At 47.0% G+C, this 13,078-nt stretch overlaps 1 protein-coding gene across 1 annotated transcript; it reads right to left on the bottom strand.

Moving 5' to 3' along the window:
- Positions 1–5,854: 5,854 nt before the first annotated feature.
- Positions 5,855–10,850, bottom strand: LGALS1 (galectin 1). Its single transcript, XM_066596820.1, has 4 exons — positions 10,774–10,850; positions 10,133–10,212; positions 6,921–7,092; positions 5,855–6,767 (listed from the first exon to the last, which is right to left on the bottom strand). The coding sequence occupies exons 1-4, from the start codon at positions 10,783–10,785 to the stop codon at positions 6,624–6,626; spliced, it is 408 nt and encodes a 135-aa protein (XP_066452917.1). The 5' UTR covers positions 10,786–10,850; the 3' UTR covers positions 5,855–6,623.
- Between the last annotated feature and the right edge of the window lie 2,228 nt (positions 10,851–13,078).

Raw genomic sequence — 13,078 nt, 5'->3', positions numbered from 1 at the left:
TCTAGAAGTGCTGAACGGCTGTGGAGGAAGTCGCAAATGTCTGCAGACTTCCTCCACTACAAATTCATGCTCAGAACCTACAACCTCGCCCTGTACCATGCCAAACAAGTCTATTTCACCTCTCTATTCTCCTTACTATTGCACAACCCTAAACGGCTCTTTGATACTTTTCACTCCCTTCTCAGCCCTAAACCGCAGCCCCCTGTGACAGATCTCAGTGCTGTAGAGTTGGCTGCTTACTTCAAAAAGAAAATTGATGACATCCGTCAGGAAATAACTTCCCAATCCCAGACTAGCCCTGACCCTAGTCTTGTCAGCACTGCATCTAGCTCCTGCTCACTGTCTGTACTCAGACCAGCGACAGAGGAAGAAGTCTCCAAATTGCTCTTCTCTGCTCGCCCCACCACCTGCGCTAGCGACCCCCTCCCCTCACACCTCCTCCGATCCCTCTCCCCAGTGGTCATCTCCCATCTCACTACTATATTCAACTTCTCTCTGACCTCTGGCATCTTTCCCTCTTCTCTCAAGCATGCCATTATATCTCCACTGCTAAAGAAGCCAACTCTGGACGCAACTGATGCTGTCAACTACCGACCCATCTTTAATCTCCCCTTCATCTCCAAACTACTAGAACGCCTGGTTTACTCCCGCCTTGTAAGCTATCAGAGCACTCTCTCCTAGACCCCCTACAGTCTGGCTTCTGACCTCAACACTCGACAGAAACTGCCCTAACAAGGGTATCCAATTACCTACTGACAGCCAAATCGAGGGGCGATTACGCCCTACTGATCCTCCTCGACCTTTCCGCAGCATTTGACACTGTTGACCACAAACTCCTCCTCAGTATGCTTCGCTCCATTGGCCTAAAAGACACTGCTCTCTCCTGGTTCTCCTCCTACCTATCTGACTGCTCTTTTAGTGTCTCCTTTGCTGGCTCTACCTCCCCTCCTCTTCCCCTTGCTGTTGGGGTCCCCCAGGGCTCGGTCCTTGGCCCCCTTCTTTTCTCTATCTACACAGCCCCTATTGGACAAACCATCAGGAGATTTGGCCTCCAATACCACCTCTATGCTGATGACACCCAGCTATACACCTCTTCCCGTGACATCTCTGCACCTTTCCTACAAAACATCACCGACTGTCTGTCCACTGTCTCTAACACTATGTCCTCTCTCTACCTGAAACTAAACCTCTCTAAATCTGACCTACTGGTGTTTCCACCCTCCACTAACCGACCTCATCCTGATATCTCCATCTCAGTGTGTGGCGCCACCATAACTCCTAGACAACATGCCCACTGCCTAGGGGTCATATTCGACTCTGATCTATCACTTACCCCCTACATCCAATCTCTTGCCCGAACATGTCAGCTGCACCTCAAGAACATCGCAAGAATCCGCTCTTTTCTCACTGTGGACACGCTAAGAACGCTTACTGTTGCCCTCATCCACTCCCGGCTTGATTATTGCAACTCGTTGCTGATCGGCCTCTCCTGCACCAGACTCTCCCCTCTCCAATCCATCCTGAATGCAGCAGCCAGGCTCATCTTCCTGTCCAGCCGCTACTTGGACGCCTCTGCCCTGTGGCGGTCACTGCACTGGCTGCCCGTTAAATACAAAATTCAATTTAAACTTACTACCTTCATCCACAAAGCCCTCCACAGCGCAGCGCCCCCCTATTTTGCCTCCCTCATATCAATCCATCAACCAGCCCAGGCTCTCCACTCTGCTAACGAAACCGGACTGAGCGCCCCTTTAATTCGAACTTCTCATTCCTGCCAGCAAGGCTTCTCCAGAGCAGCACCGGTCCTCTGGAACGCACTACCAATGGCTAGCGGAGCAATCCAGGACTTGCAGAACTTCAGGCATGCTCTAAAAACACACCTCTTCCGGGAGGCATACCGCATTCCCTAAACAAACCCCTCTGTACTCCTCCTGATAACATGCTGCCTGACATATTGACTGCAATCGCTGCTAGCCATCATAAACCGCTCCTGCAGTCACACTGTTTCTGCCGTCACACGGCCAAATGTCTGACAATTGTCTATGTGTATAACGTCCTTCTCTCTCCACCCACTTTACCTTCTGTATTACCCAATTACTTGTAGTATGTAAGCTCTGTGGAGCAGGGCCCTACTGTTTTCATCAACTGATTACTATGTAACCGTGGTTCTGTATACCCCGTCTATGTAAGCGCTGCGGAATAGGTTGGCGCTATACAAATTAAGTTTATGATTATCACTTATAAAGTCTTTATATTTTTAATATGTGCATGTGATTAATCAGAGTCTCTGAACTTGTACTGACATTAGGACTGAAACGCTACGTACTTTAAGCCCTGATCCATTGGATCCGTACATGATTTCAACAAAATTTCATCTGCCATGCCAGTCCACAGGGGCCAAACACCCCACCATTTGTGCTGCTGTGGGACATGAGGGAACTTATACTGCATTTCTGTGATTGCTAGAAAGTAAAATGGAGGCTGGATCTGCAGCACCTGCTCTGGAAAGCTGAAGGTCTGCTACATTTTTTTTCTTTTTTTAGGGGGCGGAGGAGATTCAGGAGGAGTAACATCACTCTTAGGCCTCCTGCACACAGGCGGAAATTCCATGGCGGGATTCCTCGCAGAATACACGCCTGCATAGGATTGCATTATAATACGCAATCCTATGCAGACGGCCGCGATTTGTCTGCTCGAAATCCCATGCAGAAAACAAATCACGGCATGCGCTATTTCTCGCAGAGCCCCGCACAGAAATGTCACTCCCCGGCCAGCACATGCACCGGCTGCTGTGCAGCCAGCGCATGAAAGATCCGGGGGCCGCGGGAGCAGGTGAGTGACACGCTGCTCTCTGCAGGGGCTCGGGTTGGGTCCCGCTGCGAGAATTCTCACAGCAGGATCTGACCCGGACGGCTGCAGGCGGCCCTAAGCAGAGCACCAAGAAGGTGAGTGAGGAGGATGGCCTTACAAGTCTCCTCACACGCCTTCTTGGTTTTCTCCTTAAGGAGTGATGTTACCCCTCCTGACTCATATCATAGGCCTCTCACTAGCCAAGCCAGAAACCTACTGCACACTGATGAGGGACAAACACCCCGAAACTGCTGTCTGTATGGATTCTGGCTTGGCTTTCAATTCCCAATCATAGCTTTAAAAGACCTGTCTAAAGGGCCAAACATTAATTTGAAGGAATGCTACCATCGAATAGATTGTGCAGCAGAGTTATTGGTCCATTTTTTTTTTTAAATTATGTAGGGCACCCCATTCCTTGTCTGAGCGAAAGTTTTCAGGCTGAAGCAAAGCCCGCTTCCAGAGCAGGATAGGATTACGTGGTGTGGCTCTTCTCTCCCATTTCCAACCAAGAGGAAGGCATAGTTGGCGGGCTGTTGTGTAGCTGAAGTGAGCTGGTGTGTGTTGCTACTCCCTGGGGCACATGAGTGGAGTTTCTGCCCTAAGGGCTGTCTGGAGGCCATTTCTGCAGACACACAAAAACTGTCAGCAGCCACCCCTAAAGGAATCTGTGCTGTGGGATTTGTTGGAACGAGATGGAGTACAGCCTATACTGAAACGGGGAGCGAGACACTACTTTTCCTGAACATTACGAACCGTAAGTGGTACGGCTACGCTGAGAGATACTATTAATTGCTGTCCTATGGACTTTGTGATCTATGGTCAGAAACTACTTTGTTCCATTATTGCACCTGAAACGAAGGCCCTGTTGCCCGTTATACACATTTCGGCTGGATTGGCCCAAGTTGAGTTATGCTTAACAGGTCTGACTTCACAAGCTTACCTCAGCAATCTTGCTGGGTCCTGCTTCCAAGGGAATTCTACAATGAGGTAAAGCATTGCCCTGTACTGAACCTTAAAAAGGGTTGTCATTACAACAAAGCCCCACCCATCAACCTGGAGCACCAGGATGCAGGTGAGACCCCCCACCATTATCAGCAGTGACCTCCAGGTACATCACCCAGCAGAAGCCAGGTGTCCACTGTGGCCAGTTAGAAGCCGTAACACTGTACATGTTAAGGCCACAGCAGACACCTGACTTCTGCTGCACCATCTACCCAGGAGTCACTGAGAGCAGCAGCATAGGAGGAAAGAAAGGATCCCGTGCTTAGTTACTGTCAGAGAGCCAGTTTGTTGTTCAGTTAGAATAAGTGTGCAGGCATGCAGTGCAAATTTTCTAACGGTACTACTAATTGCTCAAGAAATAATCTACCTCTAAGTAAATGTAACTCTGAAATGCACTTTAAAGTAAACTAGAACCGCACTGAAGAGCTGGTCTGTTCTCATTGTAAGAAAATAAACTGTTGCATGTTTTCACTGTTAATACTGCCTCCTGGAGTCCCTTCCCACCATCTGCACTGAGGTACTACACTTCAGGGGAAAGTGATTTTTTTCCCCCCCATTTGCAGCAGTTCTGTTCCAAGTGCTTCAGAGTGATAATGGAAGCAGTCAGTCACACGGCCCTTCCGCAATCATTGTGGAAAGGTCATGGGATCTGCATCATCACCTAGTGAGGCGCGCCAGCCGGCACTTGCCCAGTACAGATGAAAAATCCAGACAGGTACATGGGTTCACCAGCCAGGCACAGGGTTGGATCCTGCATGTGGAATCTGAATTGTCTGTGTTCAGGAGGCCTAAGAGCTGTGGAAATCCATCCTGTGTGAAAGTGTCCCTTAGGAGCCTTTCACATAGGCAGAATTGTTCTGCAACATGCAGCACACTTGTGGTTTTATTAGAGTTTTAAAATGCTGAATGGAATCTGCATAGTGTGTCACAATTTGCATTTTTTCTCTCCACAGCATTTAACTGCAGAACTACATCTGCTGTATGTTAATGACATCTTGCAGATTTCTACTTCCACAGCAGCACTCTAACAAAAAAATAAAAAGTTAATTATGGATGTCAAGTCCCATAGGACAACATGAGGCTGCAGAATTGTCTGCATGTTCAAATTGTGTCCCATGTGCAAGGTCCCCAAAGGGATGTTCAACATGGGTGGCATTTTTCTGCCTTCAGCACCACAAGCCACAGTAAATTCTGCATGGCTTAGTGTAAGTTTTGATGCAGAATAAAAATGAGTATCAAGATCAGCAATACAACTCTGCCTGTATGAAAAGGTCACTTAGAGCCACTTCACACAAGTCGGAGTGGTTTTGCAACTTGCAGCAGAATTTGTCGCTGTGGAAATCTGCACTATGAGGCCTTAGTCAGACGCAAGCGCAAATCACGTGACCGGCGGTGAAAAATCGCGGGAAAAATCTGCACCTAGCCGCGTTAATCGTCGCACCAAAACGCCCGTCTGACCGGAGAAAAATCGCCGTACGCATCAAAATGCGCATGAAACTTAGACTGACCGGCGGAAAAAAAAAAAAAAAAAGATTTTGGTGCGCACATAAAACGCCGATAGGTGCGATTTGCGAATCGTCGTGCCCTATAATTTATCGCATATCCGCATAAAAAGTAGACATGTGACCGATACCATAGCAAACCATTGGTTCTATATATGCGCGAATCGCATGCGCAAATCGTGCGAAAAAACGCCCACCTGACTAAGGCCTGACCCGTGTGTCTAAATACAGAATTAAGTGAAATTTACAATTCCACATCACATGAAATGCAGGTTCCGGTGTGGAATTTTCTGCGCAGTGGCAGATTCTGCTGTCAATTCCGTCCTGTTTAAAGAGCCCTTTTAACCAACAGTTATTCTGAGCTGAGAGGTAAAAGTCCAAGATCCAAGCAGTGGCATTGCCAGCTTACTGCCCTGGCACCCAGAGGTTCAAGCAGCACAAGTTAATCATTCTTGGCTTTTGTCAAGACACATAAAATGAGACAAGAAAGCAGCATCTGCTGAGATACATGATTGGAGGCCTTTATTATCCAAGTCACATGCAACATACACAGAACATCTGACTCACAGTAGGTCATGAACCCACTTGGGACAGGGGCTAGTCTCCCTCTGTGGCCTAATTTACATGGCCAACAGCAAAGCGTTTTCAGGCGTAACTCACAGCACACCTCACGATGTGCTCCATGGGAGACCGCACAATGCAAGTTCTATTCTGGCATGAAAATAAGACCTGCTGAGATTTTTCTCTTACTGCGAGATAGATAAGTGGCCATGTAAATACACAAAACTCACCCAAGAATATCGGCTGTGTAAGCAAGGCTACATTTACATAGTGTTCAGCACATACGCTGAGTAGCCAGAGCCCCCCCATTCACTTGACAGAGGCTAGAAGAATGTCCTTTTAGCCTCCCTCAAGATACTATGTGCCAATGCTATTTTTACTGTATAGCAAAGAGCATTAGACTGCATTGTAGCCTATAGCAGAGTTACTGCATGGCTATAGTGGTATACATCACAGGATACTTTGAAGGTGGTGTGAATGGAGCCTTAAAGCCAATTTCCTTGGGTTTGGAGGGAAGGGAATGCAGCAGTTGTTCATACTGGAACTCAACCAAGTGCTTCAGAGTAATAATTGGTGGTACTGAGCCGCTGGGGGAAGGAGTAACTGGGATATTACCAACATAATGCTGCCTTGTGAGAAAGTGCTGTGACTGGATCATGCATGTATGTGGCCGACGGAAAGCTTGGTACATCCGGGTGGACAAAGCAGCTACTCCGTTGAGATGGACTTGAACTGAATACCCTCCAGGGACATGAAGGAGATTGAGGACAGAGGCTTACGGACAGGGAATGAAAACTGTTCTCCTGATGACAGCTTTACTGTAATGTTGTCCGGCTGGTACTCAAAGCACATCTGTGAAGACAGTAAGATAAGTCAGCCATGAGATACAGCCTCAAGTCCCCTTTGCAATAGAGTCATCAACCAATATGAGCTCTACCTGCCCCTAAACCAGCAGCCACCTCATAGGATGCCCATGAAATCTCCCCAAGAAGAACTTGCCCTTACCATGGTTTCTGCTCCCTGCTGGAAGGGAAAGGCATTCTCTCTCTGTTCTGCTCCCCAGCCATCAGCATCCTTGGAATTGCAGACTATCTTTTGGATATCTCCATGAAGGTCAAAACGAGCATTTAAGTGGAGGATGTAGCTGTTGGCGTTCTCTCCCAAATTTACAGCAAAGCTGAAAAAACAAATTTGCAACTTGTGACTGGATGTGTATGATCAGCACTCCAGATCTCTAATCACGAAGACCATATACTACCCAGCTGAGACCCCATCATTCCAACCTTTCCATGTGTCACCAACTGACTCCCCATTTAACCTCAATGACAACCCACTGAAAAATGCATGGTGGGTCATATATGGAGCAGGCTCAAGAGCCAAGTCTGCTTCATAACTGGCAGGAGTCAGCCATTTGACACCTAACACCCACCTGTAGCAGCAATGGGTGCCATCTCCAATTGCTGACATTAACTGTCTAGATGCCACAAGTTGACTGAGCATCTAAGCAGCCAGACGGAGGGGCAGCTCACCATTTGACTCCCTGCAACATAACTGGGGTACCGATGGAGTCGCAAGTCAGCCTGGAGCCTAGTAAAGGCACCCAAGTATTGCGGCTGATTAAGCTCTACCTGTGGCAGGGCTTAATAGGCCAAGAAAAAAAATTTGAACACTGCCAACGATTGAAGGATGAATAATAATGTTTGCTTACTGTTAATTTTATCTGCGCATAAGATTTCTTGGCTCATTTGCTTTAAACACCAGTTCACATTCACCGGTATAGTGAGCCAAGCCATCCTGTTACAATAAATAAAGTTATATAATTTATTTCTGTGTTTAACCTGACCAACTGAGCGAATGAGCAAACTCAGTTTACTCAGCAGACAGCTTCTCACTCTGTAAAGTCCCCCCAAGGCCTGTGTCACGCGGGTGTATTTGCGCAGTATTGTGTGCGCAGTCAGCAGGGGATAAAACCCATTGATTCTAGTGGGTTTGGCCACACAAGCGTATTTTGTGCATGGATTGCATTTGTGCGAAACTAACAAGACTGCATTCTCCATTTACCAGTGCATTTGTGCGAGAAAAAAAACAAAACAAAAACGCACATATTGCACTAACTTAGTTGTCCATCACACTCAAGGAGCATGCTCGCGGGTTTATTTTGTGTACAAATACAGTAAAACACATATAGGTACGTGCAAACATGCAACACCAATCACACAAATCCACTTATGCCATGTGACACTGGCCTTAGTTCCGCTTCCAACTAAGTGCATTTATGTACGAGTTTGTGCATTATGTTTTTTCACGCACTTGTGCGTTTTACTGTATTCTATATGCGCACATCATGTGTGTTTTCACCTGCAAACCCACCACCACCACCACCACCACCACCACCACCACGCCCTTGTTTATTACAATAAAGTGAAGTTAGTTTCATATGTGCCATGTTAGTGCACAGTACACAGGAAAATAGAACACTGCAATTTTTTTTTCTTAATCAGTGGGTTCTATTCATTGCATATTGTGCATGCAAATCTTGCTGCACAAGTGCATTTGTCTGAATAAGCCCTTAGGCCTCATTTAGATAGGACAAATGTCGAGCAAACGATGCCCAACTCTCGTCACACAGGAGCTACCATCGCTGGCTCACTCACAAAGCGACCAGCGGTGGGGAAGGGGGGTACTGAATGGCTGCTATGTAAAGTCAATAGAGGGGTGGAGGAGCAAGAGGAGAGAAATCTCTTGCAGCAGCCCCCCCCCCCCCTTCCAGCCGCTTTGTGAGTGAGCCAGTGATTGTAGCTCCCGTGTGACGAGTGTTGGGCATAGTTAGCTCAACATTCGTCCTATCTAAATGGGGCTTAAGGGTTTATTTAGACAAGTGCAGCCTATTGCATGTACAACACACACGATCATTTTCTGATGACACATTCCCTTTGAGGGCTCGTGCACAGGTAAATACGTAAAATGCTGCGTATTCACTACTTCTGAGTGCATGTTTTTTTTGTGCAGCAATGGTTGCTTATGTAACCACGTTTCTATATGAATGTGAAAGTAAAAAAAAGTCACACAATTCTTTTGCGCTAGAATTGAATAATAGAGTTGGGACCCATGAACCTTTCCTATTTATGACATAATCAATGCTCGTGCCAAATTTCTCGTTTCTATGACACCGGAAAGTGAAAAAAATTACATTCCGCACATAAAATTTGGACACTAATTCTTTTGTGCATAGAATTAAATAATCGAGTTGGGACCCAATTACTTTTCCTATTTTGGAGATAATCTATACGTGTGCCAAATTTCATGTTTCTACGACATCGGGAAGTTGGAGGTCAGGGAGTCAGTGAGTCATATATATATGATTTATTTTTTAAACAGTGTCCACACTCTAGTGCACACGGTAGAATGAAAGGCCATCAACTTTCACTGCCCATGGACGTTAGCCCTAAGTAGAACTACTGAACAGCTTGTCCCGTGACAAGTCACAATGTAGTTGTCGACCAAGAAAAAGCAAGTTATAATTTTTGAAAACCAGGCATGAAAAGGAAAATTTGAGAAATTGGTCATTAAAGGGTTAAGATGCCTTTTTCCCCCCATAATAGTGACAATATGTTGAAGACTGCCCAAAAAGGAGCATTTCTGGGATATTTGCCAAGTGCAGTGAGCGATTCTCTCTCTACAAGGATACTAATTGTTAAGCTAGCCGGACACAACGTTCTTGGATCTGCCAACAACCCGAAGTGCATTATCGCAGCCCGACAACTCCTATGAGGGCTCTGGTTGTGGGTTTACAGAAAAAAAAAAGGCAATGTTAACATATCTGATGTTTTGTTTGCAGAGTGGGGAGTAATTGGAACAAGTGGTGTCAAGGAGCAATTCATCGCTATTTTACTATGACAAGATGCGTCTTCTTGACTGACTTCAGTGCACTTTGCCGCCTTTGCAGACTGTCGCTGCTTATCTGTACGAGGATTTCGTCACCTCGTATGGTTATAGCACTGCTGCCTAGCTTGTCTTCCCTCCATCTGCAACAGTTCAGGGTTAATCTAGCCAAGCACTCTTTCTCCAAGTTTTCCCCAAGTTAGGAGGTCTTAGGAAAAGCTTTTCTCTAGCCCACTACCATTGGCAGCACAATCACACCCACCGCACAGTGAGATCACAATTTCCATTTGGAGACACTGGACATTTTTTGGCAGTAGTAGAACATATAATATTACCCTTTACAGTCCGGGGGAATGAAGCCCTTGACTTCCACGCAGTGGCCTGGTTTCAGGTTGAGGTTGGTCAGGACCACACCCTATACATGGAGGCAGCAGACACAAGAGATGAACAGAGCAAAGAGTTAACACAATCATATGAGGAGTCTAAATATAGAGCGACAACGCACAACTGACTCACATGCAGTAGAAACCACAGCAGATCTCCCTCCGGAGGGGGAAAGGGGGAGAAAAAAAAAAAAAAAAAGCCACGACAAATCACAGATGACCCAACAGTATTGTGACAATGAAGTCAGACAAAAGCCTCCAGTGAAAAACTGCAGAAAGTTTTACGGAACTTTCATTATACAGGCAGAGAAGAAAGAAAAAAAAAAAAGTTCTGCAAGGAGTTAAAACACTACAAGCTGATCAGTCTTTGCAGTTTTACAGTAAAAGACAATAAGGAGTTAATCAGCTGCAACTCCATCGCTGGGGCGCACCAGAGGAGAACCGTTATAACAGCCACCCACCACTTAGAAACTCTCCAAAACATAATATAACCAGATGGAAAGGAGAAGGTAGATGAAGAAAACAGGAGCTGCAGCCACAATTATTTTACCCACTACCCCCACCCCGAACAAAGCCCAGAGCCACACACTCACGTCAGCTGCCATGGTGCTTCTGCTACAGAGTCAGACTGTACAGCAGCAGCTGTTGCTCAGCCTTTATATATAGTGGGCCTCAGCCAATCAGAGGAGGAGGGGAGTGCCCTGCCACACCTAAACTCAGTCAGAGAAGGATAAGGGATGTACTGCCACGCCTGAAACTTAAAATATTGAAGCAGGCCTGTACCAAAAACCCAGCTGCTCAAATATACACTATGTTGACAAAAGTATTGGGACATAGAATGTGATGAAATTCGATTTTATTCACATTTTCAATCTGGTGTTGAGCCACTTTTGGCCTCAATGACTGCAGTAACCTTGATTACCCACTAGTGGGTTTTTTTCCGCTGCGAATTGGCCGCGATTGTTTTTTCCAATTGTCAATGGGATTTCCTAATGTTAACCCTTTCCAGTCCAATTTCGGATTCAGGGTTTCCTAGGGGGCTTTTTCTTTCTGCCATTATACAATGGCGCCATCTGCTGGCTAGAGGCAGTACAGCAGTATGTGACATGCTGAAGAGGCCCCCGACAACAGAACAGCCAGTAATATACAGTAAGAATACCCTGCCGGACGTCTTCCGACATCAGAGCTGCACAGGCTTCAATCAGAATGTAGGAAGTCGTCAGACAGTGGATTGGAAAAGGTTAAAAACGCAACGCGACGCATTGCAATGTTGCGTTTTTAACATTAGAAAGTCCCGTTGACAATTGGAAAAAAAATGCAGCCAATTCGCAGCGAAAAAAAAATGCTAGTGAGTAGTCACACTTTGGGCTTATTCAGACGACCGTATATCGGACGCGTATTCACACTGGCCGATATACGGTGTCCCTCTCTGCAGGGGGAGGAGGCTGGAAGAGCTAGGAGCAGTGCTCAGAGCTTCCACCCCCTATCCGCCAACTCCCCCCCTGCACTATTTGCAATGAGGGGAGGTGGAGCTAATGCTCTGAACTTAGCCCCGCCCCCATCCCACCTCCTCTCATTGTAAATAGTGCAGAGGGGCGGAGAGGGAGTGGAGAAGAGGCAGAGAGGGGGCGGGAGCTCAGAGCACTGCTCTTGGCTCTTCCAGCCTCCTTCCCCTGCAGAGAGAGACGCCGTATACCGGTCGGCGTGAATACCTGGCCGATATACGGTCATCTGAATAAGCCCTTAGGCTGCTTTCCACCAAATTCCCATAGATGTGCAGAGGAATTTGTCTCCATTCCTCAATGAGAGCTTCAGATAGTGATGTGGGGTGGATGATGGCCATGTTTAGAAGCGGTAGTTACTCTCAAGGATGATCAATGGCAGTGAGATCTGGACTTTGGGCTGGTCAATGAAGTTTGCAAATGTTCTGCGCCTCAAACCAAGCCTCAACACTGTGTAGTGGCCTGGAATCATGGGGCCCCTCTATAGTGTATGAGTGCATTTGTCTCGTGCTTCATGTTGTCAGAGTCTTTCATGTTGCATGAAGATGATATGTATTGCAGTTCTGCAGCACTGAATGGGTTAACTGTCTGGTATGTGAGAATGTCTGGGAAATGTATCTTGTTGTCTGCGTGAGCATGTGATATATATGTGGATGCAAGGCCTTAGGCTGGATTCACATGAACGTATATCGGCCCGGTTTTCACGCCGAGCCGATATACGTAGTCCTCATCTGCAGAGGGGGGGAGGATGGAAGAGCCAGGAGCAGCAACTGAGCTCCCGCCCCCTCTCCGCCTCCTCTCCACCCCCTCTCCGCCCCTCTGCACTATTTGCAATGAAAGGAGGCGGGACAGGTGTGGGGCTAAGTTACACAAATTAGCCCCACCCCCGCCCTGCCTTTTCCTATTGCAAATAGTGCAGAGGGGCGGAGAGAAGGCAGAGAGGGGGCGGGAGCTCAGAGCACTGCTCCTGGCTCTTCCAGCCTCCCCCCCTGCAGAGAGAGATGACGTATATCGGCTCGGCGTGAAAACAGAGCCGACATACGTTCGTGTGAATCCAGCCTTAGTTCGGGGTCCTCTGGTTCTAGTCCTAGCCTGGCAAGGAACTAACACAGACACCTTCAGTTTTGTGTGGGCCAGAATGGAGGAGGCTAAAAAACACCCCCAACCCTCCCTGGGCCCATTTAACCCAGGAAATGCCAGTGGTGTTATTAACCCACTGAGGAACTGAGAGAGAGAAAGTGACCCAGCCATTGGAAGTGTGGAGTGTATGCCAAACATGAGTGCTGACCGCTAGAGAACTGGAGAGAGAAATAGGCATTCGTATAAGTCACGGAGCCCTGCAGATAACTGGGACTGTAGATTTCTCTGTGAACCTGTTGTTTCCTCCAAATGTCTT

Source organism: Eleutherodactylus coqui, chromosome 3 (genome assembly GCF_035609145.1).
Source record: "Eleutherodactylus coqui strain aEleCoq1 chromosome 3, aEleCoq1.hap1, whole genome shotgun sequence".
Classification (NCBI taxonomy): Eukaryota; Metazoa; Chordata; class Amphibia; order Anura; family Eleutherodactylidae; genus Eleutherodactylus; species Eleutherodactylus coqui.
The sequence above is the reverse complement of the archived record's forward strand: the minus strand, read 5'-3'. Positions and strand labels throughout refer to the sequence as shown.

Excerpts from the sequence above, each read along its gene's own strand:
- LGALS1 (XM_066596820.1), bottom strand. Across the intron at positions 7,093-10,132 it reads ATTCCCCCGGACTGTAAAGG|CTTTGCTGTAAATTTGGGAG; the intron begins GTAATATTATAT and ends TTGTTTTTTCAG. Across the intron at positions 6,768-6,920 it reads AGCAGGGAGCAGAAACCATG|ATGTGCTTTGAGTACCAGCC; the intron begins GTAAGGGCAAGT and ends CTGTCTTCACAG.